The sequence below is a fragment of the Erythranthe guttata genome, chromosome 8 (assembly GCF_056151865.1).
Source record: "Erythranthe guttata isolate IM_541 chromosome 8, IM_541, whole genome shotgun sequence".
In the NCBI taxonomy this organism is placed as follows: domain Eukaryota; kingdom Viridiplantae; phylum Streptophyta; class Magnoliopsida; order Lamiales; family Phrymaceae; genus Erythranthe; species Erythranthe guttata.
Window position 1 is genome coordinate 17,494,804 of NC_142540.1, and position 27,752 is coordinate 17,522,555.

General features: G+C 34.5%; 4 protein-coding genes and 1 long non-coding RNA gene across 8 annotated transcripts; 1 reads left to right on the forward strand and 4 right to left on the reverse strand.

The window, feature by feature from the left end:
* Window positions 1-1,689: 1,689 nt before the first annotated feature.
* Window positions 1,690-4,413, reverse strand: LOC105962260 (uncharacterized). Of its 2 annotated transcripts, XR_016033212.1 has the most exons (6): window positions 4,057-4,413; window positions 3,599-3,803; window positions 3,454-3,519; window positions 3,300-3,353; window positions 2,915-3,223; window positions 1,690-2,730 (listed from the first exon to the last, which is right to left on the reverse strand). It is a non-coding gene; the product is annotated as an uncharacterized LOC105962260 (long non-coding RNA). The 2 variants fall into 2 exon arrangements; XR_016033211.1 differs by lacking the exon at window positions 1,690-2,730 and having other exon boundaries at window positions 2,819-3,223.
* Window positions 4,414-4,842: 429 nt separating this feature from the next.
* Window positions 4,843-7,352, reverse strand: LOC105962259 (transcription factor bHLH112). Of its 2 annotated transcripts, none has more exons than XM_012986561.2 (7): window positions 6,923-7,352; window positions 6,331-6,787; window positions 6,116-6,217; window positions 5,915-5,980; window positions 5,753-5,812; window positions 5,554-5,607; window positions 4,843-5,425 (listed from the first exon to the last, which is right to left on the reverse strand). In XM_012986561.2, the coding sequence occupies exons 1-7, from the start codon at window positions 7,246-7,248 to the stop codon at window positions 5,273-5,275; spliced, it is 1,218 nt and encodes a 405-aa protein (XP_012842015.1). In that variant the 5' UTR covers window positions 7,249-7,352; the 3' UTR covers window positions 4,843-5,272. The 2 variants fall into 2 exon arrangements, with proteins under 2 accessions (XP_012842015.1, XP_012842014.1); XM_012986560.2 differs by having other exon boundaries at window positions 5,747-5,812; window positions 6,923-7,331.
* Window positions 7,353-13,776: 6,424 nt separating this feature from the next.
* LOC105961917 (uncharacterized) lies at window positions 13,777-14,854 on the reverse strand. Its single transcript, XM_088821315.1, has 4 exons — window positions 14,813-14,854; window positions 14,470-14,561; window positions 13,900-14,274; window positions 13,777-13,798 (listed from the first exon to the last, which is right to left on the reverse strand). Exons 1-4 carry the CDS (start codon window positions 14,852-14,854, stop codon window positions 13,777-13,779), a joined length of 531 nt encoding a protein of 176 aa, XP_088677441.1.
* Window positions 14,855-15,134: 280 nt separating this feature from the next.
* Window positions 15,135-16,648, forward strand: LOC105962257 (DAG protein, chloroplastic). 2 transcript variants are annotated; one of them, XM_012986557.2, is made up of 5 exons: window positions 15,135-15,549; window positions 15,806-15,903; window positions 15,986-16,051; window positions 16,158-16,350; window positions 16,487-16,648. In XM_012986557.2, exons 1-4 carry the CDS (start codon window positions 15,200-15,202, stop codon window positions 16,337-16,339), a joined length of 696 nt encoding a protein of 231 aa, XP_012842011.1. In that variant the 5' UTR covers window positions 15,135-15,199; the 3' UTR covers window positions 16,340-16,350; window positions 16,487-16,648. The 2 variants fall into 2 exon arrangements, with proteins under 2 accessions (XP_012842011.1, XP_012842012.1); XM_012986558.2 differs by having other exon boundaries at window positions 15,165-15,549; window positions 16,492-16,648.
* LOC105962255 (tricyclene synthase Oc15, chloroplastic) lies at window positions 16,607-19,374 on the reverse strand. The gene is made up of 7 exons (XM_012986554.2): window positions 19,075-19,374; window positions 18,714-18,990; window positions 18,269-18,650; window positions 17,947-18,168; window positions 17,719-17,857; window positions 17,393-17,644; window positions 16,607-17,141 (listed from the first exon to the last, which is right to left on the reverse strand). The coding sequence occupies exons 1-7, from the start codon at window positions 19,237-19,239 to the stop codon at window positions 16,827-16,829; spliced, it is 1,752 nt and encodes a 583-aa protein (XP_012842008.2). The 5' UTR covers window positions 19,240-19,374; the 3' UTR covers window positions 16,607-16,826.
* Between the last annotated feature and the right edge of the window lie 8,378 nt (window positions 19,375-27,752).

Consider the following 27,752-nt stretch of genomic DNA (forward strand, 5'->3'; position numbering starts at 1 on the left):
TTTATTATAAATAATCTTATTATTATTATAGTTATATTATGTGATAGGATATATAAATGATTGAGTTATAATCATGTTCAACTATCTTTTTATATTTGTTTTGAGTATTTACAAATAATATCTAGAAATATTACATTAAACTTTAAAACCGACTTATTTCTAATTTATCATCGAATAATCATCGCCTCGCCGATTTTGCCAACAAATTTGAAGTGATTTCATGTATTCGTTGGTGGTGTGATATACTATTAAACATTCTGATGACATTGAAATCTGCCTTTGCATCGGCCTTCCTCCGAGTTTGCTCAACGAGCCTAAGTCGAAGGGGCTCAAGAGTAGAGGATTCTAGAAGATTTTCTAGAGTACTTCCATTAGTGTAGTTGTATATATTTGGTAGGAGATCATAGAAGCTAATCGTAGCCTTTAGATCAAGATAATCACCATCATCCATTGATGAAGTAGAGTTGTATAAATATGGGTATGCTCCGTACTCTGAGCAGATAACGAAAAGAAGATTACGAAACCTTACAAAATGGGTTTCACACTTCCACTACACTGCAACTGACGAATATGCTACCTTTTGTTTTGAGCTTTTGCCGTCGTATGTAACATAAGCAGAAAATGTAGAACGTCCGACACCCCCAAACTCCGCCCTCCTTAAAAAACATCTGCCCCACGCATAAGAGGGTTCCACTCTTCGATCAGGTCGTGCAATTAGTCTGCCCTAATTCAGTTCCAACATGATTTGGGATTTTTTTGACCTTTCGTGTTTAAATAGAGAAGCTAAAAATAATTAATTAAAAAAAATAGAAGATAAGCGACAAATACGGCGCCGTTTTATTATATTAGCCGAAAATCAGACTTGGTCAATTATAAAACTAAAAAATACCCGTCAGTTAAAAGACAAACCCCAAGAATCCAAAACCCCACCATACCTGCCTTCTTCTTCCTCTTGCCCTCTTCTTCTTCTTCCATATTAATGGAGGTCATCGTCGGTCACATTTTCGGGCGGTCGAATGAATTTTGGTTACCAGTTTGGATTTAATAATGAAATTTATGATGACAAGACTATTCTTCTTGTCATTGAAGAAAATGCGGCGATGCAGTGCGGTGCTTGAGGAGGAAAAATGTGAAGAAAACTTGAATCCATAAAGGTGGAGATGTAAGAAAATCCATAGTTGAGGAGTAGATGTAATTATCCAAGCATGAAGGATTTTTTCGTAATTTGACCATACTTCAGGGGTGGTTGTAATTTACCCTAAAATTTAATTATTTTAACAGTCCCATGAATTAATTTTTGTCCAAGAGTTTAATTTTCCATATCGGTATTGATAGTTTTATTACCTCTCCCAACTTTACTTCAACAAGGAAACAACTCATCCTAATATTACATGGACACTGTTTGCTCCAAATCTTATATATATATATATATATATATATATATATATATATATATATATATATATATATATATATATATATATATATATATATATATATATCGTCATTCTTTCTGCCTGGTAATTAATAATAGATAGAAAGATGAAGAGATCAAAGGTAGGAAGGTATGAACCGATATACGACGACCTTGTTATTGAAATACTGTCGTATCTGCCTGTGCAATCTCTGTTTCGATTTAAGACCGTCTGTAAATCGTGGAACAACATCATCTCTTCACTGACTTTCGCAAAACTACACCTCAAGAATTACACCAACAACAACAACAACAGCAGCAGCAGTGATCTTTGTGTTCTACTTTGGTTGGACACCGTTACAAACAACTGGAGGCTGTCGATGCCGACCGCGTTATTGAAACCGCCAACGAGAGAATTGTTATTATTATCCCCGAGCGTGGACATGGGAGCGTCGTCGTCCTTTTTCGGGGCGGACAAGGCCCGAATGACGGGGCCGGTGAGCGGGCTAATCTGCATCTACGGAATGCCCCTCGTGTGCGGTGTCGCGCTCTGCAACCCTAGCCTCGGCGGCGAAATGGAGTTCATCCCGAGCTGCCCGATATCTGACCCCACCTTCAAGGGAATGATCGTGCGCAACATCGCGCTGGGCGTAGACTCTACGACCAAAGACGTGAAGATTGTGCAGCTGCTCTCGTACTTCCAGTTCAGGGACGACGTGGCCACAGTGGCAGCCCAAGCCGACGTCTACACGAGAAGAACAAGGGCATGGAGGCGGCTCGAGGGGGGCGACGTGCCGGACGCTTTCCTGAGGAGGTGCACGGTATATGGGGGGGAGGGAGGCTCCTCGTTCGCTCACTGGCTTCATCGAGGGGGGGGTTTCTTGATATCTTTCCACATGGACGACGAGGTCTTTTCCAGGACCCTGCTCCCGGAGACGTTTAATCCCCGACTATTCAAGACCAAGGTTTTTCCGAGGGGAGGATCGGACGGAAGCTCGCTTGTGCTATTGGCTTGCCCTCGTCTTGTTCAGAAAGAGGGACTGTTCCAGAGATGGGAGTTGGTCGGTGGTTTGGGGAGCCAGGGACGGTGGACTAGGTTGTCGTCGGTTGATATCGGGCCCACGCCTATGTGGGCCACCGGTTCGTTGTTACTAATGAACAAAGACGAGGATTTTTTCTACGAGTATTATTCGTCTCATGATTATAGTAATCAAGAAGAAGAAATAATTGGAGACGAGGTGGCGCGGAGGAGGAGGAGGACTCGTTGTCGTTATCTCAAACTTGTCAAGTACAAGGGAAGTCTTGCTTTCTGAATTCTGATCAGAGCGCAACTCAGTCATTCCATATATACTTGTTTGCAATAAATTAGATAAAAAGTTGATCAAGAAGAAATTAGATAAAAAGTTGATCAAGAAAATTATAAATGATTTTTTTTTTATAAATGTTGTAGTCTGAATATTAGGATTTTGTAATGAAAAAAGAGAAAAAAAAGTTTTACACCTCAACGAGCTTCCATATGTGAAAGTGTGAGACCATTTGCAGAGCAGATTCGATCTTTGCCTTGTCCAAGCGGGACATTATCGAATCGATTACATAGTAATTTGGTTCGATTTTCGGGTCCCACTCGATCGACAAATATTTTCCCTTCTATTTTCTTTTCCCTTCATACACGTGGCGGCACACCATCATTTGTTCAAAAATCGTCTTGACAGCAAGACGAAAAGTGGTCGATATCGGCACAAGGCAAAGACCTTGACTTTTTAGTTCGTGTATTGGCCTCCCTTCATTCTTGATTATTTCATCACTAGTCTGCCAAAATGAAGTAGAAATATGATTTGACTCCGATATAACAAGCAATTCGAGCACGTTTTCTCAATAAAATTACCGGTCGACGTTGCACTGAAGGGCCTCCGTTTTTCGAATACGGACCACTCAATACCTGAAAAGCAAACAGCATATAAAATGTCGAAATCAAGATTCTGAAAGTTCGAAACTTTTCTCTGATTAACGACTTAGTTTCGATGGAATTCCGAACATACACTGATTTGATTATGGAGAAACTTGATGTATCCGATAGTTTCGTAAAGAACGGATGCTTCATCTGTCTGAAATAATTAAACGTTTCGTTTATAGTACGAAAATTCGAACGAAAAAGATCCCATTTTTTTTGTTTTTTAATTTTACCTTTCCGAAAGGTGAAATCAACTGATGCAGGGCAGTTATTTGAGGCTGAGAATCTGTGTCAAGTGAATTTTGCAGCAATGATGAAGTGTAGCTATATTATGATGAAGCTGAATCCAGACGCAAATTAGCGACGGAAGTAATCGAAAAATCGTCGCAGAATTTCGTGTTGTGCATGTGAGAATCTGATCTTCCACTATCATCATGGCTGCAAGATGACAGTGTGTAAGTAAACAACATCAAATCTTCTTCTTCTTTATACAAAAAACACAAATTTATCAAGCAAGAGGGCACTTTCGTAATTCCTCATACTTAATCCGAGCTCACAGAGCTTGAGATTTTTAGGGGTAATTGTAATTTATTGAACAAATTAAGAGGCGGTAATCATAATTAACAGAGTTAATCAAACCCCCAACAAATATTAAAAGCAGTACAAAAGTGTATCCGTATACAAAACTTACAGCAAATCTCTGCTGCAATCTTCGCTGGTTGGGGAAGATGAAAACCTCATTGAATCCGAACCGGTCGGTTCGTCGCCGACCGGGTTCGCAGTTATCGTACGGTGGTGATTCAGCGGCCGCCGTAAGCTCACCAGTTTGGGCGGCGAAAAGAAGAGGTTTCTCAGTGAATCCCACCAGTTCCCTCCTCCGCAGTTGCTCCATTGAAATTCCTCTGCCATTTTCACCCCTCAATTTTGCTTTGATTTTTTTATATTATTTTTTGATATTCTAATTTTATTTTATTTTATTTTTTAATTAAATAATCAAAAAGGAAAATATATAAAGCAGATACTGTGACAAGAGATACCATCAAGAATTGTCTGAAACTCAAGACAAACTACTTTTTAATTGTTTTGTCCTTTGACACGTGGAAACTTCTGATTGGAGCTTCAATTAATATTCATTAAACACGTCTTAATTGTGGGATTAATTAGAAATTGACAAAAAATATTGTTTTTTCGTTTTTTTCGAACTAGTGGGGAAGCTAGTCCAATACAATAGTACTTGATTATATAATTAATCATGACTAAAAAAAAAAACAAATATGTAATCATGAACTCCGGCAAGTTTGTACACATGCATTTACACACATAGTTAACATAGTGTGATTTTCATTTCTCGTATGATTTTACAAACTATTATACGAGAGTGTAAAAAAAAGAATAATAATAGCAACAAACCCTAAAAGCATGTTTCAACTATAAAAAAAATTATAATTAGTAAACAAATTAAAAGATAAATCTCAAATTAGATAAAACAATAAATGCAAATAATTGTTTTAATACAGAAGCAGGAACAAGAAACTTCATTAATACAAGCTGCTGCTAAATTCAGCTGATCAGATCTCCTAAACCTAAACCTAAAGCTGAATTTAGCACCTGTTCCTCCCCCTTAATCAAAAACAAATTAATATATATAGTTCATTACAATTAACTACTTTAATTAAGACAATTAACCTTAATTAATTAACCCTATATTCCCATAATCATTTGCTAAACACAACATGATTATATACATGCATGGCCGATGCATAATGGGCTGTCTTTCCTTTTTCTCTTTTTTCATTGCCTTGCTTTTTTTCTGAATACTTGCAGAAACACTAACAATGTTGCTTAAAATCATTGCCTTTTTTTTTATTTGAAAGTTTTTTTTTTTTTCGGATCGGATCTCCGTTTTTCTACCTGAAGCTCCCCCCGAAAGTAGGTGTCCAAAAATCGGAAGTTGTCTCGGAAGCGATAGGAAAAGTGCTCGATATCGGAACAAGGCAAAGACCTCGGCTTTTTAGGTCTAATTGTGTTAGCCTTTCTTCATCCTTTGTTTTATTAGCAGCCTGCAAATAATTTATATATATAAATATCCCATTAGAAAATGTTTTATAACTCTACTATAATTAGTTATTATAAGCAATTTGAGCATTTAATTTAATTGAAATCGTCGAGTTAGGTCGATAATATATACCTGATGACGATGCGGTGGAGGGGGTTTACTATTCAAATATGGACTACTCAGTACCTGAAAGCAAAAACAACATATGAAATTTAAAATCAAGAAATAATTAATTAAATTTCAGAAAATATTATACTGAGACTAGTATTAATTAAATAATAAAATTCGAAACTTTTTTTGATCAAATAATTAATGAGGAACATACACTGACTTGATCATGGAGAAACTTGATGTAGTCGATCGCTTCGTGAAGAACGGATGCAGTATCTGTCTGCAATAATTAAAAAAAAAATTCCAGTTAGTACAGAATATATACAAATTTGCAAATTAATTAACCTTTCATTAATTTGAAAAAAATAAAATTAATAATTACCTTTCCGAAAGGCGAAACCAATTGCTGGAGGGCAGTTATCCGGTCCCCCATCTTCTCTTTTCGGACCTGTCGATAAAGAAAAGCTGAAACTTAGCCTATTTTTGTTGTAACAGATTTAATTTGAATTTTGCAAAAGACAAAACCTAATTTTGCCTTTAATTTTCTCAAAAATAAAAATAAATTGTTTATATAAATATATACCTTAAAAGTCGGTAATGGCGATGGAGTTTCGATTCGTGGACGCTTAGTTGCAGGTTCGTTCTTCGCCACCGAGTCTAGTTTCCTCCCTTCTTTATTATGATGCTGAAAAAAAAAATCAGATTATATTAAATTAAATCACACTATAAATTAATAGCAACAATGAATATAAGGTATATATATTATTTATATATAACATATATTATAAGTCTAGCTACCTTTGTATTGAAGTTGTTGGGATTAGGTTTCTTGGATGCAATAACTTGGTTTAACGGAATAAAACTCGTCGTGGGACGAACATTATTCGAAGCTTCGGCCATGGCATTCCAAAACGGTGTGTTATTAGTAAACTCCAAATGGTTTTCTTTCGCCGAAATTTCAGACGAATTATTGATCATCGGGTAATTATTCGGAGAAGACGAATAATTGTTATTATTATTGTGTTCTTGCATGTTATTATTATGTAATAAATATTGTTGTGGCTGAGGAGAATCTATGTCGAATAAATTTTGTAGCAAGGATGAAGTGTAGCTATATGAAGCTGAATTTAGAGGCAAATTATTTAAATAATTATTATTTAATGATGTCTGAATATTTATATTGCAAGAATTATTAATCGCAGAATCGTCGCAGAAATTTGTGTTCATCATGTTGGAATAATCTTGCTCTGATCTTCTGCAAAATTACAAAAAATAAAAAAATATTATTATTATTATTATTATTAATTAAAAATTATTACCAAAAAAATAGAATAAATAATAAATAATTATAATTTCAGAAAATAATTATTATTATTATTTCGGAACTTACAGAAAATCTTGGTTCCAATCTTTAGAGAATAAGTTTCCGTTGAGGTGAGGTTTTGCCTGAAGGACTATGGAGACGGCGGCGCCGTCGTCGGAGGCGGAACCGGCCGGCGAGTCGTCGGCGCTGGTGAAAGAGTTCGCCGGAGTAGTTTGCATGTCTGTTATGAGGGAGTGATGATCATGGTAGTTATTGATGCCGAATATTCCGGCGGCGTCGGAGATGAATTCCGACGAACATGGAGATGAGCCGAAGAGATGAATTCTCGATGGGTTCGCCGGCGGCCACCAGTTTCCTCCACCACAAACTCCACCTTGAAAATCTTCTGCCATGGCGAAACTGTATGTATGAAAGATTCTTGAATGCAGTTAGTTGGGTTTAATTTTGTATGAAAGTGAATTCAATATTGTCTGAGGTTGTATATATATATATACACACAATTATTACATAGGTCGAGTGTGGTTGACATTTTGTAAGAGACTTTGATTAGAAAATCCAATTTTATTTATTATTATTATTTTTAATTTTTTTTATTTAAAATATGTGGTAAGTGAAAAAGTCTTTAATAAAAATAATAAAATAAGGAATTGTGGGTTGATTTCGTCCTTTAGTGTTATTTTTATTTAATTAAAAATATTTTAATTATTGTGGGTAAAATCCAAAGAATTATGCACAAAGCACAACATATTCATATATAGCATATAATTTGTTCGAGGACCACTCGGAAATTAATAACAATAATAGTAATAGTAATAATAATAACAAACGTTTTTCTAAACGAGTGATAGTTGTAACATTAGTCAATGTTTTACTTTGACTAAACATGGAAAATAGAATTAACAGTATGCTCCCATTGACTATAATTGGCTGACTTCTCCCTCTAAATTAATATGGAGAATATTTTTGATTTGACAGTTAGGTAAAGTCTATAAATTGTTATATTTATTTTTTTGCTAATATTTAAACGCTACAAAAATATTGAATCATAGAACAAAATTTTCATTCCAATGTGTATATACAAATTATACGGTTTTTTTATGCTACATTTGATGAATGTTAGTATATCAGGTGAATTTTTACAGTTGATCTACCCACCACAATGTAAGTGTGTTTATTTGCATACCTATAAATAGTAAGTATTTATACGAATTTCGATATATTTCGTTCAGTGTAACATAATGTAAACGGATTAAGATTGTAGCTTTTTTTTTTTTTTTGATAAATGATTAAGATTGTAGCTTAATTATTTTAATATAGGACGGAAATAAAATAAAATGATTGGGCCATTGGATAAAAAGGGTAGGTGGTGTTATTGGGTTGGTGCATAGTAAGACCCGTGTAGCTTTGAAAATGTTACGTAAAAAGGGGAGTGGGGCCCAATTGGTGCACGCGCGGCATAACTCGACACATTGGGTCTCTATTGGGTCCAAACAGTCAAACCTTGATTGTGACAACCTTTTCTACTCCATATTCCATTTAGGACCCTTAAATCGATCGATAAACTGATCGAATCGAAGTAATAAATCCATCGAATTGAGTCGGATTGAACTGAACTGAACATTCGGCTCGATATTCGGTAAAAGAAATTTAGAAATTCAGTATTTGGTACTGTATCCAATATTGATGACCGGAATATAACTTACTGTACTGAATACCAAAATATTTAATATTTTTTTTTAAATTATAACAAATTATAAAATACTTTTAAATTTATCATTTTTTTTAATTATTTATTAACTAACCTCTAATGGACTAATGGTAATCACTTTTTCTTATGGCCGATTATTGAAATTGAATGCCAAATTCAAAAATTAATTAGTTTAAATATATATGTATTTTTAACATTTTTTAAAATATTAAACTATATTTTCAGTTTTACCTGCGTACCGATCGAAAAAAATCGAATTAATTCGATAAAAAATCTTATCACGCTGAATAGTTCAGTTCTGTTAACAGTGCAACTTTTTGAAGTATTGAAATTTTGGTTTACCGAAATTCTACTTCGATTATGTATATAATTTTACCGAATGAATACCACTATTTATCAGTCTTGTAGATGATCGAGATGCTATTTTTCATAGTTTATGCAGGTTACACCTTAATCCATCTTAACCACATTTTTACATGTATATTTGGATTTAAACCTAGATTTTTTTTTATATAGTTGAATTGCAATTCAACGATAGATAAGACATTAATTAAAGAAAATAAAATTAAAATACTTAGTTTTTATTTTAATGAATAAGGTAGGGTAAAAAGCATTTTACCCCCTGGACTTTGGGGTGTTTTGCACGGCGCCCCCCCAGCTTACAAAATTTGCATGTTTTTACCTGAACTCGTTAATTCGTTGCACGATGCCCCCTAAACTCAATTTTCCGGCAATTTGGACCGGAATGTTAAAACATGTGCTTTGAACGTGAGATTTTGAGGGGTAAATTCGTCCCTTCACTTGCATCTTTAATATAAAATACAAATAGATATTAAAAAAAATAAAAATAAAAAAGAAAAAAAAGAAAAAGAAGCTGTTATCCATTTGCCACAGGAAAAAGAAGCTGTCATCCTTTTTTTTTCTTTTTTATTTTTCTTTTTTTTTAATATCTATTTGTATTTTATATTAAAGATGCAAGTGAAGGGACGAATTTACCCCTCAAAATCTCACGTACAAAGCACATGTTTTAACATTCCGGTCCAAATTGCCGGAAAATTGAGTTTAGGGGGCACCGTGCAATGAATTAACAAGTTCAGGTAAAAACGTGCAAATTTTGTAAGCTGGGGGGGCGCCGTGCAAAACACCCCAAAGTCCAGGGGGTAAAATGCTTTTTACCCAATAAGGTATTGACCCTTCCAGAATTAGAGACAGCCACTCCACTGGATTTTCCATTTGTCGTCTTCCTATTGGTGGAATGTTCTCCGTTTTAATTAGTATAAGTCTGACCGAGTTGACCCTCAAGAGTCAAGCCTTTAAGTTCATCATATCATTGCTTATAAATTCCTCTTCTGCAATATTTTATTTTATCAATTATGGAATAATGAGAAAATAATACTATCTATAAATGACATAATTATGACGTCACATTGAGGTGTACTAAACGACACGTGGCGTTGGCCAAATGAGACAACAATTGCAGCATGAAATTAGTACTGTTAAAAAATAAATAAATAAAAGATAAAAGAAAATTGGTGAAGAAGACGAATAAAGAACAGCTCTACTGGTGCAGGTGCACTAACACCCAACTTGCCCAACTACACACGTGGTTTCAGAATTTCACATAATTAATTTCTTGAAATTTTTGAAACCCAATAAATAAAAAAATTAATTTAATTCTAAATTATTATTGAATTTTATTTTCTTTTAATTGAATATTTATGAGGCAATAGTTACTAGCTGTATGTATTTAACTTAAGCTAACATTTACAGTCCACACTAGAGTTGTAAACGAGCTGAACTTGAATTCGTATTTTCTTTTGTTGGCTGATTTTGTTTTTTATTTTATTCATATTAGAATTTTATTATTATAAATTGTAACAAAAAAAAATCTACATAAAAACAAATTTTATTTCTCGTTATATGAAGTGAAAAAACGAGAGCCAATAGTAAGGGTGAAAATTAAAAATAAGTAAATATTAAAATTTTAAAGTGATTAATAATGTGGAGAGAAAATAAGCTATATGACTATTAAAATTAATAAAGCTAATGATGATAAGTTTGGTGATGAATATTTAATACATTATCTTCATATTTAGATACGGAAACCTTAGCCATAGGAAAATTATTAAAAAATTAACTAATAGTTATTTATCAAAGTACTCAAGTTAGTGCCAATATAAAACATGTTTATCCAATTTTTAATTCGTACTTAATTCTTAGGTAATTACAGGATTAGTACTTAAAAGTGGCTAATTAAATAACCAAAATGCAATCTTTTGTGCCAAACTATGTTACATGTTGCATTTGTGGCCATATAATTTCAATGTTTCGAATTTAATTAAAAAAAAAGTCATTTTCCCTAAATAAATAAATAACAGGTCTTTGCAAGTCTACTCATGACTTCTGTACCTATATTTAATTGTTTATATATATATATATATATATCTTAATATATTAATCAGCCACGTGTCAGGCTTAGCCCTATTAATCTGTTTATGTTAAACGATAATTCTCCAAATTAGTAGTGACTAATATCTATACAATTATTACTCAAAAAAAAAAAAAAAAAAAAAAATATATATATATATATATATATATATATATATATATCTGTACAATTATTTACAACAAAAAAAAAGTAAGAAAAAAAAATAAAAAAATATGACGTAGTATAGAATGTGTGGTACGTGGCGGCTATGATAACCATGACGTAATGATTACGTCATCATGGAGCAAGTTTTGCGGATACGGGCCGAGAATAGTCAAACGGGTCAGGCAACCCGGGCCCAGTACTGTTGATTTTGGTTTAGGTCCAGTTTAAGGTATGATGGAGTTGAGAGATAAGTTGGACCTACTACACTTTTTTTCTCTATTCATTTTTATTTTTTGTCCCAGAAATGGATAATTATTTCATTTAATTACGTAATTACTGCAATAATCCAAAACAATAAACTAACCGTAATTGTATTTGGAAACTAATTATTGTGTTTACATGTAACTGCTAGGTGCCAAAATAGGAAGTTAAGCTGCTCTCCTGAAACCTACATAGCAGTTGTGGGTAAAAATATGATGAAATTATTTTAATTTGAGATTTGGCAGTTGGGAAATATTTAATTATTATTTATTAATTAATTTACTAAAACGTGTCACGTTTTATGACCAATATTTGACTTTATTTGACCAAAGAGTGGCTTCAAATCAGGTTCGGTGATTATACGGTTTTGTAGATGCTATAATTGGTGAAAACGCACACATCCATATATATTTGTGTTTAGTGGATAGTTATTTATATAAATTTATGGTTCAAAACTGTTCGATATGTTACAACAGATGTCGCATCTCGTAGACCGTGAATTAACTTGGGAGGGTAAACGCTTCGACTATTGAGATGGATGTTGATTGGCTATCGGTTATTGGTCAGTTCCTGGAAAATAAATAAACACTCTGCAATATTTACATCAACATTTCTACAAAATTCGGCAGAAAACACTTTGCTACGTCAAATAACTCTCGACGAGCCTAGTATAAACATTTGATGGTCTTCACTATTAGGTTGAGCTTGTGACACATGTTCAATCAAGTGTGATTTACGATTCTCGAATTTGCAAACTATTATACGAGAATGCTGATTTACCCTAATGCATCTACATAGTTAACTGCGAATTTCTTTAAAAAATAAAATAAAAATAAAATGAATATAGATACATGTTAAGTAGAATTAGTAATTAAATAAAAGATTTGGTCAAATAGTTGACATAAGACAAAACTTTTTCATTACTTTAGGAAAGAGTAGTTTCCACGCTTAGTACAAGTCAAAATGATGTCCTCTTTAATGATTATGGTCTTCTTTAGAAATTATTGTTTTTTCACCTAATCTTGTAACCATTTTTCAATCTTTAATTAAACTTTCTTTGTCAATGCATATGACATATGTACATTTTAATTATAATTAATTATTATTTTTTTATTTTTTAAATTTTCTTTGCTATTGCTAACAGTATACAGTAGTACCTCGATAAATAAATATTCGATAAATTAATAACATCGCTTAAATAATAATTTCTTACGGTCCCGACTCGGTAAAAACGTACTAAATTATTAGTTCAATAATTTAATATTTCACTAAATTAATAGAATTTTGTCAGTCCCTACTATATTAATTTTTATTGCGGTTTAACTGTATTAATCTACAAGCTTTGGGCTAATTAAGAACTTAATTAAACAAGAGATTATTAAAGAAAATGCTCTTTACGGGTTAATAACTGCTATTTACCGTTCAAAGTAAAAAACAGTTTATCTCTCTAAAACCCCTAAAATTCGAAATTCTCTCCAATTACCCCCCATTCCAAACATTTCAGAAAATTTTTTTTTTTTCGAAAAATTTCGAAATCAACCAAAATCGAGCTTGGGCTTCGAATTTTTCAGGTAATTTCAACACCTACATGTGTTATATGCAATGGGTAACTCGATTTTGCAACCAATTTCATGTTTAAAAGCCCTACAAATCGATTTGTAGGGCTTTTGAATTTTTCGGAAGTTAGAGCCAAACGCCCAAACCGGGCGCTGGCTGCATGAACCGACGCCCAAAGTGGGCGTCCGTTCATGCTGCCGGCGCCCGGTTTGGGCGTGAAATGAGTGTTTAAACGCCCGGTTTGGGCGTTTCCCGGGCGAACCGGCGCCCGGTCCAGGCGTCGGTTCGGCCGGGAAACGCCCAAACCGGGCGTTCGATTTAAATTTTTTTTTTTTTTTTTTTTTTTTTTTTCTGATTTAAAAGAAATATTTTTTTTCTGAATTAAAATAAGTTAGAAAATTATAATAATTTTATGTTTACAGGATGTCTAATTGGGCGAAAAAATTCGGACTGGGAAAAGGGAAAGGACTCCTGATTCGTCCTCCTGCAGATCCGGTGGAGGAGAATACTGCGGAACGGGAGGGAAGGACACATAATAGAAATGTTACCGGTTCTAAACGTCGTGGGGAACGCACTGGTGCTTTTGTACCCCCACGTACGATGATTCAGGAGGAGACAGAGACAGAGGCCGATCAGGAGATGGATGCACCCATGGATGCATATATGCAGCCGCAGGAGTACGAGTACGATCCACAACTACGCTTTCAGCAGAAGTATCAGTTTCCGGTGCCGGATTTTCCATCCGATGACGATTACGAGGATGTTCGGACTCCGACTCCGCATGTGTAATGGTCTTCATTTTCATGGCGCAAAAATGCGACTGCTACAGTAAAATTTTTCCCGACAGGAGTAACACCAACAATCTCCAACAAAGGCAATTTGTACTGATTGGTTTTGTAAGTACTGTCAAGTAGTAATACGTACGGAAACTTACTTAACAATTCGACAGATTGAGGGTGAGCCCACATCAAATCAGTAACTGCATGTGTTGTTTCATCAGTACGGAACCACTTGTAATAGTTATGCTCCTCAAGCAACCCAATCAAATGTTGCATCACTGTACGGTCACCCCTAGATAGTCTTTTCAATTTCGCCTTCTCATTGTATATTTGTTTCGAATAAGCATCGAGACCCAAACCATTTTGTCTCAAGTTAGCCAAAATCTTCTTGGGCGGCACATGACTTTGTGACAGATCACTAATGATCTTCGCCTCCTCCTGAGACAATGCACTCATCCCATGCCCGGACTTGTATATCGGAACATGATTATGCTTCCCGTATATTACTCTGACCCCCCATCTATCATCCCATCGTAGTTCTCCGACAATATGAAAACCACAACCTATTTTTTTGCTACCGGTCCTTCTCGGACGCGCGTCTGGATTAGTTGATGGACATTCTCGTTTTTCCCCGAATAGGTCACAAGTCAAAAAAATCTTTTTTTTAGGACTGCTGCTTTTTACTATTTTCACAAAAAGACCTCTTGCAACGAACCTCACCCAAACCACTACCTCATCCTTCGAGTCAAACAACTGAGTAGTGGTAAAATAATCGGTATGATCAACTTCAAATGTAGTGGTATCGTCCTGAAAAAAACATAAAAAATTGATTTAAAAAAAAAAAAAAAAAAAGGTTTAAAATTCAAAAGCCCAAGTCGGGCGCCCGGCAGTGCAGTGCACGCCCATGTTGGGCGTGCAGTTGGCCTACAAACGCCCATAATGGGCGTGTAACAGCCAACTGCACGCCCAACATGGGCGTGCACTGCACTGTCGGGCGCCCAAGTTGGGCTTTTGAATGTTTAGCCCAGTTTTTTCGATCGAAAAGACGGAATTTTTACCTCGCTGTGTTCGCTATCCCGATCTTCATTCGATAAATTCATTTATGTTCGTATATCACACCAATAAGAATGATTTGTGAAGAAATTGTCTTGAGAGCAATTTTTTTTAGAGAGAGAGAGAGAGAGTTTTTTTGAACGGTAAATAGCCTTTTTCAAACGGTAAAAAGCAAATCCCGATTATTAATTAGGAACTAATGGGCCCTTGAGAAACTTGATCTATTACTACTAATGGACCTATATTGGGCTTTAGATAATAATTAATTATGTTACACAGCCCAATAAAAAAAAAAAAAATCCCAATGGTAAATTTCTTTTTTACCCCTTATCATCTTCTTCTTCAACTTCAGTGAAACTTTCCCCAATTTCCGACCAAAACAAAAAACAAAAATGGCAGCTCTAAACCCCTGTGTTCTCCCCAAACCCCTAACAGTCAGCACCAAAACCCTAGTTCTATCACCTCCTTCCGCCGCGATCCTATCGTTCCCGCCGTGCACTCGTCCGCACCCAATTAAATCGAGAACCGCCGCTTTTACGGCTGTGAGAGCCTTGACCGATGGGCAGTACTCGTCGAAGAGAAGCGGCGGCGGCGGCGGCGGAGAGGATAGGGAGACGATAATGCTACCCGGCTGTGACTACAACCACTGGCTAATTGTTATGGAGTTTCCTAAAGACCCTGCCCCAAGTAGAGAGCAGATGATTGACACTTATATCGACACCCTTGCCACTGTTCTTGGCAGGTTTTCAAATTTCCCCCTTTTTTGTTTTCAATTGCATTTTCTAATTATTAATTTCTCTTTATGGTTGCAAATTGCAAATATAAAAATTGATATTTTTGAATTCTGATTTGCCCTAAGCAAAGGGATTTTTGGTCTTTAGTCTTTACTGCTTGCTGTGTGTGTTTGTGTTTGTGTGTGTGTGTGTGTGTGTGTGTGTGTTTTCTAACAGTTTAGCAATTAACATATCTTACATTTGATCTCGAATTCGATGTTACAGCATTGACGAAGCGAAGAAGAACATGTACGCATTTAGTACAACCACATACACCGGTTTCCAATGCACTGTATCCGAAGAAACATCGGAGAAATTCAAGGGTATATTCTTTACGCCCGTTCAAATATTTTATATTCTCGATTCTTAGCAACATCCCTGATTTTTTGTGTTGTGATTTCGTAGGCTTACCTGGCGTTTTATGGGTTTTACCCGATTCATACATAGACGTTAAGAACAAGGATTATGGAGGTTTGTTTATTCACGAGCCATTTTTACTTATCGAAAATCGATTTTTCAGTATTTGATTTTGTACAATCATTTCTTGCTCATTTTCTTTATTTTTGATTTTTTTTAGGAGATAAATACATTAATGGAGAGATAATCCCGTGCCAATACCCTACTTATCAGCCAAATCAATCAAGAAACACGAAATACAAGAGCAAAGCTTACGTAAGACAAAGAGATGGAGCCCCTGCTTCTGCTTCTGCTTCTGCTCCTGATCGAAGAAAACCGAGACAAGAATCTGCCTCTCAGTGAACATTTGACAGGTTAAACATCTTTTTCCATTACAAAATATTTCACAATAGGAGCATAAAGATGCTGTCTTTGCTCATTTTTTCCCCCAATTTTCTATTGGTAAATAAAACAATCAAATCAACCTTTTTTTTTTTTTTAATTCTGCAGTGCAGATCATATATCGGTTTCAAGTTGAATTACTACGAGGGAAATGGTTGGAAATTTTGTAATGGGAGATTGATTAAAGGTTAGTCGAATTTTTATGTAGATCATGTAATCTTGAAATGGTTGTGAAATCATGGTTCACTAATTACACATCTTTATTCTTTACTTATTTCTTACATCATTAGTGCTATATTTAGTTATATTATTGCATACAAACAACCGCTTTATACATTTTCAAACATAGTTGCTATTTATATTTGATCTCAAACCAATCAATCTCTCGACTGTTGAATAATTAAATTACGCAATAAGTTCACCAGAACATAAGGAAAATCCAATAAAACTAGCTCTTTATTTGTTCGATGGATTTTGGCTTTAGCAACATAAAATCGACATATTCCTCGAGTACCGGAAGTCTCTGATTGTCGTCGTAACTATACATGAGGGACACCATTCTTGCAAGATTAAGACAAGCTTCTCGATAAAATGACAATGTTGGGGAGTAGTGATTTACATCGAAACATTCCTTGTTAAGAAGCCTCCACTCACTTGCTATCATGTTTATTACATGCTCGCGCGCTTGCTTGAACGATAAACCATGGTTATCTCTCATGTAGTACTCTACGTATGAGCCATCCTTCCCGTTTTGTTGCTCATCCTGTCAATTAATTATAATCATGCGTTATTATTAGCTATTAATTAATTAGTTCATCATTTCAAATCTTGTCATCGAATATTCATGATATATATATATATATATATATATATATATATATATATATATATATATATATATATATATATATATATATATATATATATATATATATATATATATATATATATATATATATATATATATATATATATATATATATATATATATATATTACTTATATATGTTCATACCTTGGCACTCCCCAAATCGTCCGAAAGACGAAGAATTGCAGCTACACTTGATATGAGTGTCGAGTTTTCTTCTAGAAGGATTGCACCTTGATTTTGGGTCCCACCAAGACCCAAAATATAGAATAAGTGAACCAACGCTACATGCACCCCCGAGCTTACCTTGCCGTTGGCTAAATACTCTTCTGCCCTCGGCAAATCCCCACCGGCAAACCACTTTGCTTCTACTGAAAAAGCCTTGCACAAACTTGCCCACTGCCATAGTATGGTGAATTAATTTTTCCGATATAAATAAATAACTAATAATCACGAAAATATTCGGAAACTACCGTTTCTTTTAGGGTATTAATAGGGTTGTGTCCATGCTTTTCAAAGATCATACGGGCTATCTCGTTTGTGGTATCGAGAAGGGCCTTGTAGCTCATCTTCATGTACTCAGGCAGCATATCTATTGCAGCATAGTCCCATCTATATATTTACATATACATACATCATATTTATTACAGTGATTAATATATTTATTATATCATATATGTATATATATAGTTACTGCATACTTGTCTACAGCTTCTGTGAAGATAGCCAGCTCATCTGGTGTGCCGTAAAGATCGAAAATGTCGTCTATCAAGTAAATAAAAGCTATGGACTTTGTAAGCTCGATTCTCTGCTTCGACAATCGGATATCATTTATCAGTCCAGTCATCGACCATGTGTACCATTTTATTGGCTGATTTCTTGCTAACTTTAGCTCCGTTGTTAATCCTAGACCATCCCACCACCTAAAAAACGACAAATATTTTTTTTTGGAAAAATATAGGTACATGTAAGAAAACGAACTATATATAGGTGCATTATTTTTTTATTTTTTTTCCTTCTTACTTGTGAACTTGGAGAAGTTCCTCTTGGTATATAGGTTTTGCCAAGAGCAGTTCAACTTCAGCTAGCTCCATTAATGGTTTCTCCCATCTATTTACGCCGCTGCCACGTAGATCTGATCTTACTAGGAAGTTGTTCGTTTCTGTGAATCTTGTTATGCTCTTGTGACAAGGGTGCTTTAGTCTCGTGTTAATATGTCGAGACCATTTGCTGTACTCTGTTTCTTGCGTGCATTTGTGGAGAAGCTTGCTGCTGAAATCTTCTGCTTCGACGAGTATGTTTTCTCCTTCGAAACCCAACTGTGTAGCTTCGTACAGTTCCAACAATCCCGTGATATCTTGTCTTACTTCTCCTCTGAACTTCCCCTTGAAATTATTAAACACTTCTGCAGATGAAATGTAATATTAGATCGTTTCTTGCACTAAAAACCGGGGGGAACGAAGAATACCTGCAGAAACGTGGCATGCTTGTTGTCTTAATAAACGGAAAGAAAGCGCAGCATCGTGAATAGTACTACTACTGCTATCTCTGGGGTTTTTCGTGTAGTAGTGTGTGAGAATCGTGTGAATCTCCTCTCGATAATGGTGGCCAATTCCTGACCGTTGGATCGCATCAACCAAGATCAAACTTTCCATCGGATCTTCTTGAGTAAGTGTCGGCTTCATGAGTAAGTGTCGTAGTTCCTCTAGTTTGTTTTCGTAGTTGATGGGAAACTTATGATCAACCTGCACAAAAGGTAGAAAAAAAGAAACGAAAAAAAAGATTAGTCATATGAACTTCAAAATGAGTGGAATAATAAACAACTTAACCCGAAAAAGGTGTTTATTTTGATATTCCGAGGGTTCCGGATTTATGCTCCAATTTTGACGAGCGGTAGCTCCACGGGCAATCCAACAGGGTTTCTTCTTTACCGAATATGCAAATTTATTAAGAAATTTCGAAGTACTACGAGAAAGATTGCAGATTAGAGCCATTTTTTTAGAGGTTCCAGTTGTTTTCAAGAAATGTAGAGATTGTATTGGAAAATAATGATCCAACGAATGCACTTATCTATAGTACTATCACTATTGCAAAAGTTGTGCAAAGGTGATTCATGTCTGCAAAATCTTATTCACCACGTATGATGCAAATAAACTTAAATAGAAAAAGCCGATCTGGCAGTGCTTTTAAAAATAGCTTAAAACAACTTATTTTAAGAGAAATAGAAATAAAACTTGATTTTCCAATCACCAAAAAATAGATTATATATATATATATATATATATATATATATATATATATATATATATATATATATATATATATATATATATATATATAACTCGAAATATTTTTTTAAAAGCTTTTCCAAACGCCATAAAATTATGTTTCTAACTTTTCACAAATTGAAAAATGACCTATAGATATTTTACATGTATCATCGAGCGGCTGGTACAAAACGTGTCGAAAATGCGAAAATGTTTAGAAGTTGAAGTTTCAGTGCTATATATGTTACTATTCATTTTTCTTCTCTTACATCAAGAACCCCACTTAACCATTAGATTCCTTTTACCGATCAATAATAAGGGCAACTACAACCCAAAAGCAATGTTTTTAAAATCGGACCAGACATTAACCCGGCTAGGCAACTGGGTCACAGTTGGACAATTCAACCAGATTTTTGTTTATTGTTATTATTTATATTTAATTTAATATAACGATATTGTAAAAATAAATTAAAAAAGGCATACTAATTATTAAAAATCAACCTAAACATTCAATTGAACTAATTATCCAGCAATAAATTTTAGGGAAAATGAGGGATAACCTCCTCAGTACACAAAATAATAGAGTCCAGACCCATTTCAATATTTACCATTTGTAAAGAAATCTAAAATTAACATTAGGAATTGTGAGACCCCCCTCACGTGTTTATCATTCCAATTTTGTCCTTTCTTCCCCCATTCTTTCTCTCTCTTCCCCCTCTCTTCTCAACCGTCATGTTTGACGTGTTGTTCATTTATTATTTTTCTTCTCTCTCCTCTCTCCTCTCTCTTCCACAATTTCCTCTCTTCTCTCTCCTCTCTCCTCTCTCCTCTCTCCTCTCTCTTCCACAATTTCCTCTCTTCTCTCTCCTCTCTCCTCTCTTCTCTCTATTCTCTCTCTTCCACAATTTCATCTCTTCTCTCTCCTCTCTCCTCTCTTCTCTCTATTCTCTCTCTTCCACAATTTCCTCTCTTCTCTCTCCTCTCTCTCTTCTCTCTCTCTCTCTCTCCTTTCTCTTCCCTCATTTCATCTGTTCCCGTTCTCTCTCATCTCTCCTCTCTTCTCTCTCTTCCACAATTTCCTCTCTTCTCTCTCCTCTCTCCTCTCTTCTCTCTATTCTCTCTCTTCCACAATTTCCTCTCCTCTCTCTCCTTTCTCTCTTCTCTCTCTCCTTTCTCTTCCCTCATTTCCTCTGTTCCCTGTTCCCGTCTGTTTCATTTTTTCTCTTTAGTTTCTCTATATCTTCTCAATACTTTATCTTTTCTTCTACATCTCATCTCATTTTATAACACCATAGTATCTTAAATTGAAATATAATATAGTGAATTAATGGAAAACTATAGTTGACTACCAATTTTTTATAGTTGACATCGGAACAATTGTAGTTGACTATCCAATTTTTGTAGTTGACTCTGGCAACAATATAGTTACCTACCATTTTTTTATAGTTGACATCGTAAAAATTATAGTTAACTATCTAATTTTTATAGTTGACTCTGGAAAAAACATAGTGAACTATCCGATTTTATAGTTGACTCTGGCAACAATATAGTTAACTACCAATTTTTTATAGTTGACATCGTAAAAATTATAGTTAACTATCTAATTTTTATAGTTGACTCTGGAAAAAATATAGTGAACTATCCGATTTTATAGTTGACTCGGATATATGACTGTAAATTTTTAAGTTTTTCGACAACAATGATCTCTTCTTTGTTGTGGACTCTGATAAAACAAATTTCATACGAAAGAAATATTTATGAGTCAACAAATAGTGCGACCATAGATCTGTAGATCTAAAAAACAAGCTTGTTTACAAACTCCATTTTTGAATAATCAACCATGGAAGAATTCCGAACCGTCGCATATGGTCGTCGCGTACTGTTGCATACGGATCTGTAGGAGTCTTCGATTTGTCGTCCGGAGTCGCTGATAATGGTGTCAGAAAGAGAAATTATGGGGTAAATGCACAAAATTAGGTTAATAGAAGTCGGTGATAGAGATGGGTGTATAGGAAACTGCCTGTTCTTCTTCTTGCCGTTCTTCACCATTGTTTGTCAACTTGTGTTGCTGAACGAATTGCACAATAATGGTATTCTGGTTTTTTTTTTCTCTGAAGATATGTAGCAAACTAGGGCAATGTCCGAAAGGGGAAAAGATTCGATATATATTGCAGTTTGTTTTTTGGCCGATTTTCTCGGCATAAATATAGCAAACCAACGGAAATGAGAGAGAAATTATATTGAAGAAAATGGTTGAAGATATGCAGCTTTTGGGAAAAACGGTGGGGGGGGGTCTTTGCTATTACAAATTATAGGGGTAGTTCAGTAATTGACATTTATGAGGGGGTTTGACCCATTAAAAATATTGTAAGGTGGTTAGTCTTAATATTTTTTCTAATGAGGGGGTTATATCTTATTAACCCTAAATTTTAAATACTAAAGATCAAAAGTAGAAATGTACATGAGCAACACGTTCCATAATTTAAATTCAAAGAAAAACTAATTAAAAAATGAAAGAATGAGACTGTGAGAAAAAGTCAAAAAATGAATCAAACCAAAAAAGAAAAAAACGAGAGAAAATGAGTAATACAAAGAAAAAGAAAAATTCTGATAGCTACTACAGTCCAAGATTCAAAACATTGCTCTCTCCACCATCTTTAATTGTCCACCATAATTTGTTGCCAATCTTTTACGCACTTCAAAAACTTCCAGAGAAGCAAAATAATTTTTGCATATTTCTCCTTTTTCTGCAAAATCCGGTTTTTGGACCGGTTTTTGGCGGTTCAACCACAGTTTTTTCGGTTAGTAAGCAAGTGACCCGAGTTTTTGGTCTTTTCGGTGTTTGGGGTTGGATTGGACTAGACACGGCCACGGGCCGTTTTTGGGCCCGGAACCGGCCCAAACCGGCCAGTTGACGGCCCAAACCGGCCCGTTGACCGAGTGAACCGGCCCGTCCTACCCGGGACGGGCCCGGTTCTGTGAAATGGTGAACCGTGAACCGCCGGCCCGGCCCGGCGGTTCACCCGGATTAAAAAAAAAAAAAATTCAAAAAAAAAGCAAATAACGGCTAGTGAACCGGCCGTTATTTTTTTTTTTGGAATTTTCCCACCCCCAATTTTTCCTATAAATACCCTCACACCCCAACCCACCCCCTTCCCCGAATTTTTTTTCCTTTTCCTTTTTTTATTTAAAAGTACTTCTTTTAATTTACTTATTCATAAAATATTTCAAAAAAATATTTTAAATTCGAAATCTTTAAAATTTTAAATTTAAAATTAAGTTCAAGTCTTTTCATTTATTTTCTTTTCCTTTTTGTATTTAAAAGTACTTCTTTTAATTTACTTATTCATAAAATATTTCAAAAAAAAAAAAAAAAATCAAAATTTCCGGGCCGACCCGGAACCGGCCCGAACCGGCGGGCCGACCCGGCCCGCTGAACCGCCCATACTACGGGCCGGTTCCGGTTCCGGATAATGTGAACCGTGAACCGGTTTGAACCGGCCCGGAACCGGCCCGTTGCCGTGTCTAGATTGGACCGGACTAGCTACCGGTTCGCGATTAAACCGGTTGGACCAGCCGGTCCAGTCCGATTTTCAAAACATTGATAATAAATCAAATAATGTGTGACATAAGAATAAGCGGTCCTACCTAACGTGTAGGGCCAAATCTTTCAAAAACTAACCCTGTATAATTTTGAATTGCTGAAAACACCTGTGCATTAAAAGATTAGCACATAATCCGTGTGAAAATTAGTTAAAGGCAAAAAGGGCTATGAGAGCTCGATCGCATCAACCAAGATCAATCTTTCTATCGGATCTTCTTCTTTGACTGTCGGCTTCATGATTAAGTTTCGTAGTTCCTCTAGTTTGTTTTTCGTAGTTGATGGGAAACTTATGATCAACCTGCACAAAAAGGAAAAAAAAGAAACGAAAAAACGAAGAGGTATTAGATTAGTAATATGAACTTCAAATTGAGTGGATAATAAACGACTTAACCCGCAAAAGGTGTTCATTTTGATATTCCGAGGGTTCCGAATTTATGCTCCATTTGACGAGCGGTAGCTCCATAGGCAATCGGACGACATGGTTTCTTCTTTCCGGGATATGCAAATTTATTAAGAAAAATTGAAGTACGACGTGTCAGATTGCATATTAGAGCCATGTTTGTTAGAGGTTCGAGTTGTTTTTAGGACAATGAATGTTGTAAAAGTTGTGCTAAGGTGGTGTCTGCAAAATCTTATTCAATACATACACTGGAGATAAATTTAAATAGAAAAAGCAGATGTAGAAATACTTTTAAAAAATAGCTTAAAACAACTTATTTTAAGAGAAGAAAAATAAAAGTTTGAGTTTGCAATCAACTAAAAACTCTTAGTCATAATGACAATTTTGCAGTATTTTATCAGGGAAAAAAAAACGTGTCAAATATGATCCTTCAACAAGAATGTGTCAAATGTATCCTTCAACTAGTCATTTGTTTTTCTTCAATTATTGTTTACATAGTACAAATAAAAAAGAAAAGTCTCGAATGTGATGCTTCACAAATAATTTCTTTTTTTTCAATTATTATTTACATAGTACAAAAGAAAACAAAAAAAAAAAAACATAGTGTCGAATGTGATGCTTCGACGAATAATTTTTTCACATTGTACAAATGATAGCGTCAAAATGTATGAAATACTACTGGAAATATTAAAATTAAGGTGGTGTTTGCAAAAGTTTTTGAAAACAAATTTTGAGCTTTTTACAACTCGTAATTTGTTGTTAGGTGTTTGTAAAATCAGATCATGCTTTTACTTTTCTAAAAATAAGTTATTTTAAGCTATTTTTTCAGAAGTATCCCTACACCTGCTTTTCTATTTAAATTGATTTTCCAGCATTTTGCAAACATCCCCAACTTTTAGAAATAAACACTTAATACCCACTTAACTCGCAATCACTAACTTCTGCTTTTCAACAAGCTTTTACAAACACCACTTAAATGATACATTTTACTAATAGCTCAAACTTGTGGTCGAGATGGTCATTCAATATGGTATCAGAGCCACAGACCAAATGACATTTCATTATTGTAAATAATAATTTTTTTATTTATATTTAACATTGTAAATTTCATTTTTAATAATTCTTACAAATTATTCGCCATGGAAGAAAACTCATTACTTCATCAAACATATGGTACTGAAAAATCTCTTCAATAATAAAATAATAAACTGCATGTAATAAAATTCTAATATTGTTTGCAATTAAAGTACGAATTGAGATAGACAGAATAATATGGAAATCGATAGGCCCATTAGCTAGTAGGTTTGAAGCCCAATTTGAAAGGAATTAATTATCCAGTGTAAAAGGGAATATGCTTTGGAATTGCCTTCGCACCCTTGAAATGTAGTATTTTTGTACTTTGCACCCTTGAAAAAAAATTAATAGCACCTTGCACCCCCAAAATACAATAAATCAGACAAAAAATGGTCCAAATTACGTTCCGAGACAAAAGGGTATTAGTAAATTGAAACGACATTTAATATTTCAAAAAAATTAATCCATGAATTAAACTTGCACTATTTATAGCTTCAAATTATTCTACATATTCTTCCCTCGATTTTGCTCTTATGATTTTTTTTCTCGAATTTCACATTCGATCTCGATTTCTATTGGGCGTTCATTACATTTTGTGAATGAAATTCCGTTCGACAAGCTATAAGATCCCGATTGCAATTTTAATTTTTTTTTTCGTCTCTTTTTCAATTTTCAATCATGGTTTTATGATTACATATCTTTGCTTATTACTACTTAAATTTATATTAAACATACAAAAAACAACTTTATATATGCATATGCCCAAACACCTAGTGCTTTATTTGTTCAATGGTGCTCCGATGACTTTGGCTTTAACAACATTAAATCGACATATTCCTCGAGAATCGGAAGTCTGTGCATGGTTGTCGTCGTAATTAACTATACATGAGGGGCACCATTCTTGCAAGATTAAGACAAGCTTCTCGATAAAACGATAATGCTGCCGAAAACTGATTTACATCAAAACACTCCTTGTTAAGAAGCTTCCACTGATCACTTGCTATCATGTTTATTACATGCTCACGCGCTTGCATGAACGATAAACCATCGTTATCTCTCATGTAGTACTCTATGTACGAGCCATCTTTCCTGTTTTGTTGCTCGTCCTTTTAATTAATTAATTAATTAAGCATTCGTTATTATTAGCTATTAATTAATTTAAGTAGTATACGCATATGAATATGTATAAATATTACCTTGGCGTTACCAAAATCGTCCGAAAGACGAAGAATTGCAGCTACGCGCTTGATATGAGCGTCTTACGCTGTCGAGTTTGCGTTCGTAATCGTCGACGTGATACAACTTATCAACCTGCATTCAAAATTACAATTACACGTGAAAGAAGAAGAAGAAGAAACAAAAAAGATTGCAGTAGATTAATTGATAATGAAATATAATTTGGAGTGGAATTGTGAAAGCAATTAAACCGGGAGGAGGTGTCGATTTTGATACTCGCGATATCTTTCGGTTATGCTCCAACTCTCGTTAGTACCTCCGCATGCAATACGACACCGTTTCTTCATTCCTGAATTTACGAATTCAGTAACAAGACAAGGCCGGAAGATAGACGACAACGACCCGTTGCATATTACGGCCATTTTTTGACAATTTATTTTCTTTTTTTGATGATCCTGTAACATGGCTAATGCAGGTATTTATAGCTAAAGCTTTCGAGTTAAGCTTGAAATCAATGTTTTTTGGCACTTAATTAATGAAGAAATTAATTTTAGCACTTAATTTATAAGTTGGCGATGTATCTTTTTGTTCCTAACTTAAAACTTCATAATCTCGAATATTTCACTAAATTTGACACCAGGAAGGCGGACGTGTAACTACCCAAACATGAGGAGTGTTTTCGTAAATTAACTTTATTTTAGAGGTGGACATAATTTAGCTCATGGTTAAATGAAGAATACAATAGTTAAAATTGTGAAAATAGTAGCACCCTTATTTTATTAATTTTCAAAGAGAAGACTTGGACTTATAGAAGTGTCTCCATTTTCATAATAGCACTATAAAATCAAAATTCAGCACTTAAAAAGATTGGAAATTTATCAGCCGCAAAGGATTTTTTTTATGTATGATACTATTCTTTTATTCATACAGTTGATCATCACTCATATATTTATAGCCAATCAAAAATTCCTAGTCAACAAAAAATATACCTATGTTTTCAGACAGAAGTACTTCAAATTAAACAGAGATCTCTCTGTTTTTATACCCCGGGTAAAGAATTCGAAAAAGACATGTTATAATAACTTGTAAGAAAAGAAAAGATGAACAACATCTGCATCACACTTCTCATTTTAATTAATTTGCCCGTTACCTCTAACCATTTCGATGCCAGCATTCTCTTTCGGATTCCACTTATCTGGTACGAACCACAGACGTATAACCTGAATCAATATTTTCCAATCAGTCTTTTTGCCCGATACAATTTCGTAAATAAAGGACGTGCTCGTAACCATGTTTGCTATTTTTGATAAAGAACACAAAAAAATATTACAAAAAAGAATTAAATTATTATAAAGAACACAAAAAAATATAAAAAAGGGAATTAAATTGTGATAAAGAACACACAAAAAAAAAAAAAAAAAAAGGAATTAATCTAATACTTTGGAAGAATCAGACAAAGAAAGAGGAATTGTACATTAATCCGGCAAAAAATATTAAAAAAAAGGAATTGTATTCTGATAAAGAATTAAAAAAAATGTTAAAAAAATATTGAATCTAAATTATCCGACGAATGGAGATGAGATGATATCTAGCGCAGTAGAACGATCTCTGCCCCTATTGTTTTTAGAATGGAGAAAAATAAAAAAATTGAACAAATTAATTGATGCATAGGGTTTTTGGAAAACTCCAGACATATAAACATTAACAAACTTATTATATCCTGTTACTTCTGCGATTAATCGACAAATCACACAAAACTGACATAGGATTTTTGGAAAACTCCAGATATATAAACATTAACACATTCATCATATCCCGTTTCGACAAACCACACAAAATTGAGAAAAAACGGATGAAATTTATTGGATCGAATTAAAACCAGAAAATTTGAGATTGAAGAGATTCCGAAAATAATAAAGAGGTGGTAGGTTGATGAACAAACTTACCTGTTGACTAATGGAGTTAATTTTTGCAAAGAGAAAGATA

Coding starts and splice junctions, on each gene's coding strand:
- LOC105962257 (XM_012986557.2), top strand. CDS start 15,200: ATGGCAGCTCTAAACCCCTGTGTTCTCCCCAAACCCCTAACAGTCAGC. Junction 15,550..15,805: donor CTTGCCACTGTTCTTGGCAG/GTTTTCAAATTT, acceptor TCGATGTTACAG/CATTGACGAAGCGAAGAAGA. Junction 16,052..16,157: donor TAAGAACAAGGATTATGGAG/GTTTGTTTATTC, acceptor GATTTTTTTTAG/GAGATAAATACATTAATGGA.
- LOC105962255 (XM_012986554.2), bottom strand. CDS start 19,239: ATGGCTCTAATCTGCAATCTTTCTCGTAGTACTTCGAAATTTCTTAAT. Junction 17,645..17,718: donor TTAATACCCTAAAAGAAACG/GTAGTTTCCGAA, acceptor ATACTATGGCAG/TGGGCAAGTTTGTGCAAGGC. Junction 17,142..17,392: donor ACGATTTGGGGAGTGCCAAG/GTATGAACATAT, acceptor ATTAATTGACAG/GATGAGCAACAAAACGGGAA.
- LOC105961917 (XM_088821315.1), bottom strand. CDS start 14,854: ATGAATTTATCGAATGAAGATCGGGATAGCGAACACAGCGAG. Junction 14,562..14,812: donor GGGATAGCGAACACAGCGAG/GTAAAAATTCCG, acceptor TGTTTTTTTCAG/GACGATACCACTACATTTGA. Junction 14,275..14,469: donor GAGGTAGTGGTTTGGGTGAG/GTTCGTTGCAAG, acceptor ATGGGATGATAG/ATGGGGGGTCAGAGTAATAT.
- LOC105962259 (XM_012986560.2), bottom strand. CDS start 7,248: ATGGCAGAAGATTTTCAAGGTGGAGTTTGTGGTGGAGGAAACTGGTGG. Junction 5,813..5,914: donor TGGTTTCGCCTTTCGGAAAG/GTAATTATTAAT, acceptor TAATTATTGCAG/ACAGATACTGCATCCGTTCT. Junction 5,608..5,746: donor TTCTCCATGATCAAGTCAGT/GTATGTTCCTCA, acceptor TTTTGCTTTCAG/GTACTGAGTAGTCCATATTT.